Source organism: Lissotriton vulgaris, chromosome 11 (genome assembly GCF_964263255.1).
Source record: "Lissotriton vulgaris chromosome 11, aLisVul1.2, whole genome shotgun sequence".
Classification (NCBI taxonomy): Eukaryota; Metazoa; Chordata; class Amphibia; order Caudata; family Salamandridae; genus Lissotriton; species Lissotriton vulgaris.
This window is the reverse complement of record NC_141699.1, coordinates 1,076,599,392-1,076,615,303: the sequence shown is the minus strand read 5'-3', so window position 1 is coordinate 1,076,615,303 and position 15,912 is coordinate 1,076,599,392. Positions and strand designations below refer to the sequence as shown.

At 42.7% G+C, this 15,912-nt stretch overlaps 1 protein-coding gene across 1 annotated transcript in view; it reads right to left on the bottom strand.

Annotated features, from left to right (window-relative positions):
• The window catches only part of LOC147684148 (uncharacterized), a 160,365-nt gene that overhangs the window by 42,993 nt on the left and 101,460 nt on the right, over positions 1-15,912 (bottom strand). Inside the window, exons 9-10 of the mRNA XM_086942602.1 lie at positions 9,802-10,155; positions 5,274-5,552 (exon numbers count right to left, since the gene is read on the bottom strand). Of these exons, the coding sequence (XP_086798728.1) occupies positions 5,274-5,552; positions 9,802-10,155 (633 nt within the window). The remainder of the gene's footprint in view (positions 1-5,273; positions 5,553-9,801; positions 10,156-15,912) is intronic.

Below are 15,912 nucleotides of genomic sequence, written 5' to 3'. Positions count from 1 at the left end.
GAGATACAAGCACCAGTATATGTGCTAAGATTAGAACAGGAAATGATTTCATGGGAAAATGGCTGAATAACATCAAGGACAGTGAAGCTTTGGCAAAATAAACTAGAAAGGCAGCCATTTTGGCTAGAAATTAATATAACCCTAACCACACCAACTGTGATAGGAAAATTGTGCTGTCCTTGTACAGCAAGTGCACAAAGAGAGATTGAATAACCAACATCCACCTCTTAATAACACTGCTTCCTCAAGAGTGTCAATCCTACATCCTGGATAGCATGCATAGCAGTTAGCTGCCAGTGGAAACCCATCAGAGTTACCACAGCACGCATGCCAATGCTCGCCCATGTCCTGGGTGAGGCAGATGATGAATGCTTCTTGCACGCCAAGCAAGCTGCCTTCCCGTCTTTTGATGCGAAACGAGATGACATGGCATCGCCTCCACGAAACCAAGGCTGATCTCTGATGAGTTCAGTATGCAGAGGCAACAATTAGTACATAGCAAATAGATGAACCTGTGCTGGTAATACATCTCCATTGAGCAAGGTCTTCCATAAAGAAGTCCTATATTGGATACTCATGTCTATGTGTATAATGGATTGTTGTAGATACCCAATCTGCTATTGACAACACACGTGTACAGAGTTATGCAGCTAACAGTAGTATCTTCACAGTAAATGCACATGTAGTGGAAGGCAGCACACATATGAAGACAGTGTCAGTAAGAACAAAGCTGCATGCAATGCCACCAGATCATCTGACAATGTAAAACAAGCCAAAATGGATCCAACTTTATCTTAAGGCTTGCAGTCCTGATCTGTAAGCCAGCTATGCCATCATCTCATCTATTCTGTTTGGGAAAGGAAGCCAGCATGGACGGAAGTTCCTATGACTCGAATCCTTTTCTAATGTGAGATCCACCCAAAGGGTCCATCAACATTATGGCCAAGTATGAAAGTAGCCATATTGAATGTACTGCGAGCTATGGCTGCATGACACAAAATTTCAGGTCAATGATACTATTTTAGGATGACCTAACCTGCATGTATAAAATAATTGACAACAAAAACAGGGACCACAAAGATATAAAACACTTACTTGTCACCAGAAATAAGTTCTGATGCTGCCATTTAAAAGTGTTTACCAGAAATAGATATTCCAAACTACAGGGTCAAGGGACGACAAGTCATGGCCACCAGAACAAAATCTGTGAAGTACAATCTAGACTTGATTTCTAAAACTGTATAGAAAAGTTAGGATCAGGTGTTTGAAAATAGTTTCCCCTTATTGACTATATAAAAAGAGGTAGTCACAAAAAGTCTGATTTCATTATTGAAGAAGTGGTATAGATGCTCCACTATTGAGAGGGGTTTATCATTTGCCACCGGGGAGAAAAACATGCTACAGTAGAGTGTAGGGCACAGTGGGGACCAAGAATTTAATTTTGCCAGTAGCTACCTTGATCTTCCTTGATCAATTCTCCCACCACCGCTTTCAAGAATGTTAAAAGTTCCCTGATAACTGGCAGTATTTTCTTTTTAGGCAGTCCAAAACCATGGACTTACAGTTTTATGAGGGTTAGTACACAAAACATCAGATGTAACAAACAAATCCTCAGTGCATTAGATCTTTCCAAATGCATATCACAAGGGTCGATGAATCCTCAGCTTGATCACAGAGCCTGCAGCCGTTAATGGTTTATCCCTTCTTGCGCCCGAACCACTGGGTTCTCAATGGAATCAGACCAAATTGGAGTTAAATAAGCTTGTATTTGGACTGGCTTTGGGGCGGCTGACTCAGGTATTCTGGAAGAAAGCATGGTGAGTAAAGGTCTACTGCCCAATTGCTGTGCACTTTGGGCTTTAGACACCTTAGATCCTGTTCCGCTGAAATTATCTTAGCATTTTTCATTAATAATTTGAATGTATGCTTATTTGGGAGATTTGCTCTTATTATCTCCTCCGCCTCCAAGGCTGTGATTGAGGTTACGACGAAAGACACCCACGCGGAATTGGGTTCATGTATTTTTACCAGAGAAGATGTTTCATTGTTCCACATCTGGAATCTTTTCGTTTTTGGCAACACAACACATAATTTGCATGGAGCACCAGACCCTGTATGTCAGTTGAAACTCCAACCAGATTTACGCATGACTCATGCTATCTGGAATGGCAAACAGATGGTGGTGGTAGGCACATTGTTGTGTATCTAGCCATACAAAGAGCTGGTCTTCAAATGTGATGGCTCCATAAGATATTGAGGGCATTATTTTATGCAACACTACTGTCAGCAAGGTTCTGGTGCTTTAACAGACCAGCTTCTTTTTTAAGCACCCAAGAGAACATGTCATGGTTTTGGCTGTTACCTTTAAAGAATTTAGTTGTGCCCATGATGCCTTTTTCATCCAGACAAACACCCAAGTGTTTACAGCTTTTTACTCTTTCTAGCCAAGTGTCCCTGATGAACCAAGGGCCCTGTTTTATTAGTTTCCTGACAAAGATCATCGTTTTCATTTTTCAGAAGTTGATGGTGAAGGCGTTGTCTGTGCAATAATAAGATGAGGCATTCAGAGACGTCTGAAGGCTGAACCGGGTGAACATTAGTCAAACCATATCATCTGTGTATTGCAGGATTTGGATTTTTTTACTAAAAGGACAAATGATAGACATGGCAAGCAAAAGAATGATGGATTTAATGCAGAGCTGTGACTGGGGGTGAATGTTTGATTTTATCAGCATTCCGACCATTATCTGTTCTTTTTTTATTTGTTGCACTAAGTGGGAAGGGTATGTCTAGACATGGGTCCCGTACTCACTATGCCACCGGCTAGGCTGATGAGGAGTGATACCCCTAAGCTGGTCCAGGGTGCTTGTTTCTGGTCCAGGGAGGACCTGGCTTGGCAGTTCAGGCCGGACTGTACCCATGGGGAGCAGGGTCAAGATGATTTGTATATCGCCCAATCCAAACTGAAATGGCACAGCAATTAAGAAAACAATGGATTTAACCCAGATCTTTGACTGAGATGAATGTTTGATTTGTGCAACATTCAGTCCATCATCTGTTCTTTTTGCAGTTGTTGCCCTAAGTGGAGTGGGCAGGGTATGCCCAGACGTGGATCCCATGCTCACTCTGTCACCGGATTCAAGCTAGCCTGGCTGATAGAGTTGATAATCCGAAACCAGTCCCAGGATGCTTGTTTTTGGTCCAGGGAGGACCTGCCTTGGCAGTTCGGGCTGGACTATTCCCTCAGGGTAAAGACTGATTTGCATATGGCTGAGTTCAAACTACAATTGCATGCCAAGCAAAGAAACTATGAATTTAACCCAGATCTGTGCCTGGGGGTTAATGTCTGATTTGTTCAGCATTCCATCCATCATCTGTCCTTTTTGCATTTGTCGAACTAAGGGGAAAAGAAAGGGTATACCCAGACATGGGTCTCATGCTCGCTATGCCACAAGATTCAAGCTGGTCTGACTGATGAGAGGTGATACCGCAAAACTGGACCATGAATGCTTGTTTCTAGTCCAGGGAGAACCTGACTTTGTAGTTCGGGCTGAACTGCTCCCATGGGGAGCAGGGTCAAGGCTGATTTGCATATTGCTGGGCCCAAACTTGACTGGCATGATGAACAATAAAACATGAGGAAAATGGGCCCAGGAGAGTACCCCAGGAAAGGTACAAGCAGAGCCAAAGCCTGGTTTGTACGCCTCCGCACCTCCTGAGCTCCACCTTAATGTTGGCTCCCTACCGCTGCCACTACTCCAATATGCCACTCCAATGTGCCTGGGGTCAGCCAGCTTTCCTTCCTTCCTGTCCCCCCAGGCAGTGGATGTAGGGTGCCAGCATGGTGTACAGATGCTGTGCTCAGCAGTACTCAGCTACCGGCTCCACATGGCACATTGCTGTAAGTCCGCCTTCTCACGCTCACCGGTCACGGCTCATGTTTCCACCCACACTACTCTGATGAACCTGTAGCCAGCTGCAGATAGTTTGATAAAACATCAAATGAATTATTTTAAATTCCACCTCTGACATTAGCTAAGTTGTTTTTTTTAATTTAAAAACTATAACTGATTATCAAAATTGTTTTTAATTATTAATTAATGTGTCTTTCCCTTGAGAAGTAGGATTGCACACATAAGGTAGGAAAAGGTCACAAATAGTTTTGCATGCACAAACGTATCTACTTTTCTACAATGTGATACAATGTATGGCACAGTTCTAAAAGAAAGGAGCATTTTATAAAATGTGAATCACATGACTGAAAAAATGTAAAATAAAAATACAGAAACCAAACTAAAATAAGTAATACATAAGCAATACTTAATAAAATACAATTTATAAAGTACAAAGTAAAGTAATACACTATAGTGTACAATTATGTGAAATGTGTAAAATTATATGAAATGGCAAATTGTACAACGTAATGAAAACAGTACAAATAAAATAAGGTTGTGTACAATAGGTAGCATAACATAATTTATTAAAATATATATATAGATAATTTATTGCAAGAAATTAAGAAATAACGTTAAAATAGTACAAAAAGTTAATCTAGTACTGAAAAATATCCTTCATCAGTTAAGTGTAAAATGGTCCTTAAAGTAACTAAACAACTCCCCTAATCTTATCCTCTCAACCCTATTTGTTTTAAACTCAATAACGTGTACCACTCAAACAGTTATAACTTATTGATAAGAAAAATATATACCTTGTATAATATTTTACTAACTTCTTTCAGTAGGTAGAAGGATAGCAAAGGTTAGCACAGTTTGTTTAAATCTTGGTATAAGTTGAGAAACTGTTTTGAAATATATGTGTAATATGTTTTGAACCAATAACCTTTTGAAGCAAGAAAAGTATTGTGTGTGATTTCCCCCTAACTGCAAAAATACAATAACATCTGCTTCTTAAAAGTAGGGTTCACAGCACTCCTCTGTAAAAGATGTATTTCCAAAACTTCTAAAAAAGCAATGAATCATGTGTAGGGTACTTTTTAAAGAAAGTATTGCCCCTGCCCAACTCCTACCCAGGAGTAATGAAAAATCCAAATCTTCCAACTTTTCTAGAAGTAGCAAGGAATGCATTGAAATTCAGAAGGTGCCCCAGGTCCCCTGGCCAGAGACATTGCCTTCATCCCTTGCCCAAACCTCTTAAAACCTTTGACTGAAAGAGAAGCAGAAAGCTGGCATCTGTTACTACAAATGTTATGCTACAATTGCACCCACTTAATTCATAAGTATGGAGGTCAATTATTTTGAAGAGGGAAATCCTACCTCGCTGTTTGGGTGTTGTTGGATTTAAGGAAGCAGTTGGCACAGCCGGCTTTGAGTCAAACATTGTTGTCTGATTTGTGTCGCTGGATTTCGTCGTCAGTAGACCGGTGTACAAAGGTGCAGATGACGTGTGCTGCTCTACATTTGGAGCGCCTCCAGTGGGACTGTTCACTGAGATTGTGTAGCTTGATGAATTGTCAGGGATCACCGCCGTTGGTTTGCTCACATTCCATGATGAAGTAACTTGTGTGGTGAGATTTACTGCTGGCTTTGACAGTCCTATGGATGAATTCAGAAGGTGTTATGCTCAGTTCTCTCAGAAAAAGCCTATACATGCATTTCCCCATTGACTGTACAACTTGGGGTTTGAAAACAGATGAAGCATCCTGATCACTGAAAGTTTGAGGAGACCGTCTCTAAAATATTCTACTTAGCATTGGTATTAATGCCTAATGTTGTCACATTTTGCTGATAGGTGACTTCTGCTTTCCTTTCTTTTCTAAAAATGATGGGCTAGAATCATGGAAGACTTTGAGCAAGTCTGAGCTGTACACAGTCAAGCACTTCACAAGCTTTTTTCAAAAGCCTATACAACAATTACAACAATTAGGGCAGGATGTATATGTTGGCGGGAAGGCAACGCCATTGAGGTGAAAATGGAGTTGCCTCCCTACCAACATAGTGAACCTTGAGTTTGGCCACAGCGGAGAATACTATATCTCCATGGCAAAATGGGGAGCCGGCACCATGATTTAAAACACCCCCTTTGTTTCTCTGACTTGTAGAGGAAATATGGGTGCTGTGGGAGGGCTGATCCATTGAACACAAGGGTATACACCCCACAGAATGATAACCATGCAACTTATTCATTTGTTCCATCTCCAATGTGTATGAAATGCCAGAGACATGTAGTACTCTGAAAAAAGTATTTAGTTATTTTGGTTTTTTACATCCTATTTTAAATTGCAAGGCGTCACTTCCCAACTGAGAAACCATTCAAAATGTTTGGGATTCATCCATTAAACAGATCTATCATTCAAGCAACACATCACCAGGAAGTCCAAGACACCAGCTTTCCAACTCTCCCTCTTGAATGAACAGGAGCCGTTTCCCCGTAATATGACTTCACAACAGCCTTATAGGCCTTATGATCGCTCCTATTTGGACGGATGTGAGCGCCCTGCTCATTTGTCTCCTTGATTCCACCGTACAACACCTAAAAGTTGTCCTCTACATAGCACCACAGCTCATCCAAGTTTCAAAGAAATTGAATCACACCGCTCTATGTTGAAAGACTTACACTGGCTTCCGCTTCCGAACCTGATCATCTTCAAGACGAGCTGCATTACTCATAAATCCCTTAACACAAGATTCCAACTTACATGGCAAACAAACTAGTCTTGTCTGAGGAATACCACAAGACCAGAAGCCTTGATATTGACAGTCTGGAGACAAAACATTGCCAGAAAGAAACAACCAAGAAACAAGCCTTCTCCATTCATGCTCACAGGATCAGGAATAGCATCCTCTCGACATCAGATTAGGTCTGACTCTCCTACAATTCTGAAAAAAGATGCAAACACACCTCTTCATGGAGCACTCCCCCTAAGCCAACAGTCTACCCTTGACCTTTCCCCTATGATATTGTCTTCTCAGTGCCCCTGTTCAGAGGTTCGCTAGTCTCAAGCTAGGTTTGTGCTCTGCAAATACCAGCACTAACATGCATAAACCGAGGAATTCAAAAAGAAAAGTGAATGGGTAAGCTCATGCATCCATAAGCCTAGCTTGATGGTAGTTGCTTGCAAGACAGTCTTGGATCTAAAGTGAAAGATGTCTGCATTGCACATTCACCTATGATGCTTACACCTGGAGAGATCAAGCACAAGGGAAGGGACAATTGTAAGTCCATCTTTCTACAAATTAGGGATGCACTCATAAATGTTCTGGCCTGCCCCTTCTAGTGACTGGGACTCACAACCAATCACTAGCAATGTAGGGAAACCTCTATTTTGAGAGCGATGGGTTGAATACAAACAGGACCCAGCCAAGCAGTATCAGCCTCACTGGTGATTGCAGCAGTCCAAAGAATTCCCCAAAACAGAACTGTTCCCTGCGCAGCTGTCCTCATTTGTGGTCAGTGCACTTCTACCACACCCCAACGTATTCCCCGATATGTTGCCCTTGTTGTATGCAGTGTGGCGCAACTTGATAGGTGTCTGAGGAGATAACCAGGTCAGGTGGAAAATCAGGACACTACACATCCACATGAAATGGCTACAATCTTACTATTCAATCCATGCTGATGATAGTAACATCAAAAGCTTAATCATCAACATATGCACAAATGACAATCCACCACATGGTGGCGCTGTTTGCCTGATCCAGAGTGAACACAACAACAGATGATTACTAATTCCATGAACATTAAAAATTGTATCATACCTGCCGCTCAAGCTATTCTTATACCTTTGGGTTCCTGGAAAACAGTGGCTTAACACTGGCTCCCGCTTTCCCCCGCTGTGCGGGGCGGGGGGGGGGGCCCATGCTGCCGGGGGCCCCACTTAGCACAGTACTCAGGCCTGAGAGCTCCGGATAAAATCTGGAGCATGGGCCCCTCCATGCACCTGGAGGGGGGCCCTCTACTTTCATTATGCCACTGCTGGAATACTCTGAATTGTCAAACTTGTAGCGGTGCGATGGTTAGTAATTGTGTTGGTACTGCCTTGGGCAATGCTGGCAAGGGCAATTAGTGTTGCAAGCTGCAGTAACCCCCTGACAAGGGCCCTGGAACTCTTTTATTTTGACAAATTAAGCACTGTGTTAGCTCACTGAAGCCAGACCTATGGTGTATGAGTTCTCTACAGAATACAGAGAGGAGGTAACTGAATGTAACAAACAGTGACTGTACTTTTCAGATGTTAACTAGTCCCTCATATGTTACAATGAAAGCTCTTCTACAGGGCAGAATGGTACACCAAACAACCATTAGCAAGAGTGGAGCGAGAATAGCTCCTCTGGGTGGAACCAAAGTCAACCTTATCTATAGTTTCAAGAATTTGTAACAGTAGATATTGTACGTCACTGCATTGTCAAGACAGACCTAAACAGTATGCATTCACTAAGAATGCAGAAGAACTTACCACTTGCCTTACCCGTACCCAGGGCCAGAATTCACACATTTCAAGAGTGCACATCCCACTAGTGGCGTCTTATGAGAGGCAAGGATGGGTGCCACAAATAAAGCAACAGCTTATAAAGACTTGCAGAAGGTGAAGGTGCAGGTCTGTGGGTGAAATACCACTGAGCAGCAGTGTTCCAGCAGACTCCTAACTCCAATGGGCCTGATAACTTTACTTACCAGACTGAATCTGAATTACCAGATCCCTCATAATGAGGTCAACAGATATCTAAAGCACTTCAGAAGCATTGCAATAATGTCCAAATTGTGAACAGTGCCTAGAATTGCTTTTATATGTGCACTGTACAAGGGGAAAGTGCTTGCATTTTGTTATCCTGCCCTTTTTGATTTTTTCCCAATGGACTGGACATTCTCAAGTCTAGTGGATGACCACAAAGTTTGTATAGCATCATCCACATAGCACATAGCACATTAAAGCACAAGCACGCAATAAATGTTAAATGTTAAGTGTCGTATACTTGTAAAGCGCACAGCTGCCCCAGCAAAGGGGCGTCCCGGCGCTGTATACCGCTGGGGAACCCGTCCTGGCTTTCCCTGTGGGATGGTCCCTACTGGGAATCCCCAAGGTGGAGCCAGGCATCCCCGGCGTTGATGGGGCCGTTGTGGAGATTAGGCAAGCTAATGCCCAGAGTTGCCGAGTGGGACCCAAGGTTAGAGTAGGCACCGAGGCGAGAATTGTCAAGTCCATTGACCCTGGTCCACGACCCTGCCACGTCGGGAATTGAACCCTGGTCCCGGGCCGACTTCTGCTCCCGGGTCTGCCGCCTCTAACCAGTGAGCCTCCTGCTCCTAATTAAAGGCAGCCATCGCACCTTCACCAGGGTAAAGGGAGAGTGATGGCTGGTGGGTAACTTGTTTACAAATGAACAAACACATTTACAGGTCCTCATGTCCCTACAAGTAGCACCCTTCACTTGACAGGGAGCTCTTCCCTAATCCCGAGCACAGGTTTATGTTTCACAGGAACATCTTTTGGCAACACCGTTTTGGTTCAACAGAGCAGTGGCAAAATTAAAATCATTATTCTAGGTGAATGATAAATGTAGTTGCTAATTGCACAACAGTTTTTGAGCCATCTTTAAGCAAATCTCCCCCACAGGAATATTCAGAAATGAAATATAAATTCTGACATCCATCTTCTGCCGCCCCAATATAACTTTTGTCTTCCTTGATCAATGTGGAAACCTTTACAAGATCACTCTTGAGCCTGTATACATTTCACCAACTTTCCTGCAGATTTGCCATAATCAGAAATCAAATAAGTATCAAAAAATCACCATCACTGATTCAGAAAAATATGTCTCAGGTTTGAGCCTTGGCTTGCCTTACCTGTTGGTAAAGTTGATGTGCTTTGATTTGATCCTCCTGCTGGATCTTTCACTGTAATCCCTGTCTCATTTGTGTTGAGTTGCGTTGGTATTGTCGCTGCAGAGCTTAAGGCAGATGATGCCGCTGGCACGGCAGAAGTGTTTGCTTGTGTGATGCTGATGTTATTGAACGCTGTCACTGGTGGTGAGGTTGAGTTGCTTTGGTTTGCACCTTTTGACTCTTGTCCAGCCCCATGGGTAGGGAAAGTTCCAGGCACTTTAGTGGGCACTGATTGAGAAGCATTTTCAGTGAAAGTGGTTGCCACCACTTGTGCAATTGCCACTGTTGTAGCATTTACAAACAAATCTTGAGGCCCTGTAAGAATTAAGAAAAAATTTACAGGACAAGCATTTTGTAATTCAATAAAGTTTACTGTATCATCCATCAGAATTTAGCTTAGGATTTGTTTTTGGTCTGTAAGACTCACCCAAAAAAGTCAGACATGCAGTCTATTGTGCTACCTCGAACCTTAAACTTTGCGTTCTATTGCTTTTCCTGGTTTATGGCACCCCCCTTAAAAAATATTCCCTAATGTATCTATGTTGTTCCTTAAAGTCACTTTGCCCTATTTCTCTTCCTATTTTTGTATCATCCTATTGAGAAGATTCTTTGCCTGTTTATGTGTTTGTTAGCTCTTACTTGAACACTTTGTTTGCTTTCTCTTGGAGTACAGGAAAAATATGTCTCAGAACAATGCCAGATATACGAAGTGAATCCCCTCAGGAGAAGAGGGTCCCTTGGCCTTCAAATAACGATGTAGCCCATTTCAGGGGTAAAGAAACATATGCCTATGTTCTCTCTTGTCTATTTTCCACGAGAACAGGCTCCAATATGCTGCTCCCAAAATTGTTATTTTTCTTCTTTATGTCTGTGATAAGAGGTAGAAGAAGAAGGAATTGGGCTCAGTAGATGTATGCCCTGCTTCTCTGTATAAGGGGAAGCTCCTAGATAGATGGACATCTGGAGGGAGAATATGGCTTCTGTGGGACTCCACTGCCTCCGGTTCTATATGGATTTGTGTGGAGTGGGTTTAGACCTCCCCCACTGACTAATAGTGGTGGTTGGTTGATGGCAGGTTGTAGCAATCTGAAGCATGCAAATGAGAATGCCACACACAGAGCTTTGTAATACATGTCTATATTCTTTCGCATGCAACCGTTAACTGAACGCACTGCCTCATAGACTTAAATGACCTCACACAGACACACCACAAACAGATGCGGCCACTGCAGGTAAGAGCAAGCGGTGGGGCTGGCTGGGGGGATTTCGAGAGATGACTATGAGGGAAAATGTATTATTTAGTTAATTTTCCCTTGTGGTTGTCTCTCGAAATCCCCCCAGCCGGCCCCACCGCTCTTACCTGCTGCGGCCGCGGCTGACCACAAATACCACACAACTGATTACATACCTTTATAAGGAGTCCGCCTGGGATCACAAGGACCCTGTTGCACATAATCACACAACACTACATATCTCCTTTTGTTAAATAAAAATACGGACAACATATATACATTAGAATTCTTCAAGGAGTTGCAGAGGTGCTCGCACCAATCTTCCAGATCGAGTTGTATGCAGAGAAAGTTTTGCACTGTCATTGTAGATGTAGACCCAGATGCTTGACTTGGGCACTCAGGTGGACTTGTCTCACTAGTAAGGTCTGGAACCAAAAAACATCATAGTAGATGCTTGAAATTTGAGGAGTCCCTTGTAATGTACTTTCCGGGAAAGTGAGCTGTCACCATATGTCCTTTACTTGTTGCGAATCTCAATGGTTCAGCATTAAATGGAGCGTCAGTTTTATTTTTCTGTTTTTGTTTGACTAGGACCCGGTCTCCGACTTCGAAAATTGTGCCCTGAGTGCCTTGGCACTTATCTACATAGACTTTCATAATACTTTTCTGAGTACTGTCGGTGATACGAATCTCATCAGGGTCTATTACTCGGCTTGTGGTCCATTGTGGTATTTTTGTCCTAATGGCTCTATCAAACAGCAAGGTGGCAGGACTTTCACCTGTTGTTGAACGCGGAGTTGATCAATAGGCACAAAGGGCTGGACTTAAGGCTGACTTGAGATCAATTTCATTGGGCACAGCACGCTGAATCACCTTCTTCAGGGTGCCCATAAATCGTTCAACAATGCCATTTGCCTGTGGCCACAGAGATGTGCTTTTCTGGTGCTTGATGTTCAAACAACTGAGAAAGTCCTTAAATTCTTTGCTATTAAAGGGTGTACCGTTGTCAGATTTGAGGATGAAGGGAACACCCCACGTCATGTGTGGGTGACTATAAATCTTCCACTAATCAAAAACGTGAATAGTCGTCAATAACTACCATGAGATGATGGTCATTGTTTAAGGGTCCAAAGAAATTAACTGCAATTTTCTCCCACGCTTGTTTATGAAGGTCAGCCATATTTAGCAGATGCTGTGTTGTCTGGGAATATCAGCAGTTACATAGGTGACATGTTTTCGGTTCCTCATCTCGTTCATCAAGGCGAGGAAATCATGCTCACTCTCTGATGGCTCTCTTGATGGCTACAATGCCCCAATGTCCTTATGTGCAAGTTCAATGACTTGTTGTCTCAAGGTCTCAGGTATGAAAATCCTCGAACCTCTTAGCATAATACCTTCTTGACTCACAGAAAGTTCTTCCTGCACATTTTTGTTACTCAGTGTCAATTGTGAGAGGTTGAGTATGCTTTCTCCATGATTGCATTCCAATGATATCAATGAGTGTGAGCATGTCGCTGTAATGGTAGCAGCAATGGTTAGAGCTGAAGGGGTGCTAGACTTTACTAGTTGATGTATGCTTCAGTTGCTTTAGACGTTGCACTGTGATGCTGTGACAGCACTCGTGAGAAGTAAACTGCTGTTTTTTTTTTTTCAAAATATTTTTATTGAAAATAAATTTTACATATACAAAAGCAAACCGTTTGTCATATTTCTTGGCAGTTCCGACAAACTGCTAGCATAGGCCACAATGTGTCTCTGAGCATTTGGATGTCCATTGTGGTGAGCAAGGATCGTGCGCATCCTCACCCAGCTTGCATCCCTAACAATCTCAGGGGCATATTATCAAGGGGATTTATCTTGCTTTTTTGGCTTTAAAAGCCAAGAAAGCGGAGATAAAATTATCTCCCTATTACCTAGCTGTCGCTAACACCAGTTAGCGAGAGCTAGTGGGAGATAGTGACCATCTTGGGCCCCACTTTGCATGTCAGAGAAATTTATCACTAATGACATGCAAAGTGGGCGTGCCAAGATGTTAGCGACTGGAAACAGTCGCTAACATCGCTATCTCCTATTACCAACTTTTGGAGATATTCGCGCTAAGCGGGAATATCTCCAAAAGCTAACACCTGCCCAGGAGCAGTTCTTAGCCATGTTATCCAGTGGGAGGTGGATAACATGGCTAAGAGCATTAGCTCGGTAATGCATGAATATCGCGGACTTTTCAGCGATATTCATGCATTGCGGCCGATTTTATCGCATTTGCGATAAACCTTGGTAATACCAAGGTTTATCTGCGATAAAAATCGCTGCAGCTCGGCGGTAAATTTTTGTCTCTAACCAAGCAATAGCGATAATTATCGCTATTGCTTGGTAATATGCCCCTCAGTGTGTAAATTTGGATCAAAGTAAGCCATTTCACTTGCATTTTCAATTGCATGTTTGTTATTCTTGAAACTTTGATCACATTCAGAGGACCTTTGGAAGGGGACATTCTTCTTTGTCAACACTCTTAAAGGGACACACGCTGTGGGTAAATCACAACTCTATCTGGAGTAATAACTGGACATGCCTAAGAAGGATCGCAACATGATTACATCTTGCGTGGGACAGCTGGATGACAATGCTTGTTCTATTTCATGGTCAGGAAACATTCCTCCTTCAGAGAAAATATGCCCAAAGAATTTGACTTTGATTTTGTGAAACTAACACTTTTCTGCATTTAACATGAGACCTGCATCGGCACCCAAACAGCATTCTTGTGTAAGAGCTTTGTCATGTTCCTTTTGTGTTACCCCATACACTAATATATCATCACTGTAGTTAAAAGCATGTGTGACAGGTTGAATTTGTTGGCGAATCACATCCTAAAATATTTCCGCTGCCGCTAACACATCAAAACTGAGTCTGAGTATCTGAACAAAGCAACCTGAGTTGAAAAAGTAGTAATGTACCTATGTAATCTTCCAGCTCGAGTTGATGGTATCCTTTGTTCAAATCAAGACGGGAGAAGTCTTTGGCACAATTCAGCTGTGTATTCATGTAGAATAGGTGTGAACCTGGATGTCTTTCACTCTCGATTGCTTTCAACACATATCAACACAAATGGGCACTGCACATCCACTGTCCTTTTTTGGCACTGCTACTATGAGCGAAACCCATAACATCGGACCAGTAGAGCGCTCATTGATGTAATGCTTTAATAATGCTTCTAGTTTTTTCTCAACAGCCTCCTGTAAATGAAAAGCAAATTGATGGTATTGCTGAGCAACAGGACAAACATCTTCATTAATGTGAAGTTGCACCTTTATTTTCTCGGTATCCCTAGTCTATGAAACAATGGGAACTGCCCCACTATTTCAGAATGTGCCTTAAAGTTGTAGTTGATGGATAGCAGTCCTATGTCAGTGCTGAAACGGAGTAAACATGCACTCGACGAAGGACCTTGCTGAACAAGAATTTGGGCTTGTACTGTCATTTTCTTATGCCTTATGGTCACTACAAATGACCCTTAACTTTGCAATGGTGCAGAAGCAGCCCTTGTGTATACCTTTGTTTTAGATGATGTTAGACGTGGTACCGGAGACAGTTTGCTGTATTTGTCTGCCGGCATGATATTGATCGATGCACCACTGTCTATAATGAATAGGGCAGTCATTTACCTTTAGTGTGATCTTGAGGCAACGGCCAAATGAGTTTGGTTGCTTCACATGGTGCTCTTTCCGTGACTTAGGTTCTTCTTTGCAAGCAGTCAATCCTACATGTGCATGTCTCTCTGCGGTCACCCATTTTCTCTTCTCTGCCTGACACACTTAGTTTCTCTTTCACTTTTCAGACTGTTATGAAAGGGTTTTCTCTCCCACAGCCTTTGTATATCTGGGCAATGTCGGGACATTTACCTTCATGTGGAAACGAGCAGCAACATCGGAAACACATTTTGTTTTTCTTCGGAGACATCGTCTTCTGGACCTAAACTTTGTGTTTCTGCTTACTCTTCATGATCAATGCTGATTCTTTCTGGGTTGTTCCAGCTTCCATATCAGCAACCTGTTGATCTGCATGTTTCTCAGTTCTCACAGCCATGAGTACCTTTTCTAGACTGAGTGTTTCTCTCAGCATGCATTTTCTGAACAAATCAAGAGGCAACCATGGATGACTCTGAGACGCATGGCTTCTTCGTCATTGAATTCACTGAACTTGCAGTGTCTTATGTAAATGTAAATGTATTTCAGCTTATATAGCGCACAGCTACCCGCACTGGGTTTCCCGGCGCTTGCTTAGGGAACCCGTCCTGGTATTCCCCTGTGAGATAACCCCGGCAGGGTATCCACAAGGTGAAAGCCAGGCATCCCCCCGCGAGGGGCCGTTGTGGAGAATAAGTAAGCTATTGCACAGAGTCGCAGAGTGTGAACCCGTGAGTCGAGAAGGCACCGGAGCGAGAATTATCAGGTCCGTGGAATTTTTTAGCCCAAGACCCGCCGAGGCGGGGAATTGAACCCTGGTCCAGGGCCGATCTCAGCGCCTGGGTCTGCCGCCTCTAACCCCAGAGCCACACTTCTCCACAATGAGGGTATCAATTCTTACAACAAACTCATCCATCATTTTACCAGCTTAATATCTTGCCTGGTTGAAAATGTACCTTTCATAGTCAACATTCGGCAATGGATTGAACTTGGCTTCCAAAGTTTCTTTGATTTGACGGTACAATGACTCATCAGCTTGTGATATTTTCCTTATCACTTCTTTCACTCCATCATCTGCAAGGTTCTTTAAGTATTGGATGATTTTTTTGTCATCTACTTCTTCTAGAGCATCTACGAAGTCATCAAATGTTTCGATCCAT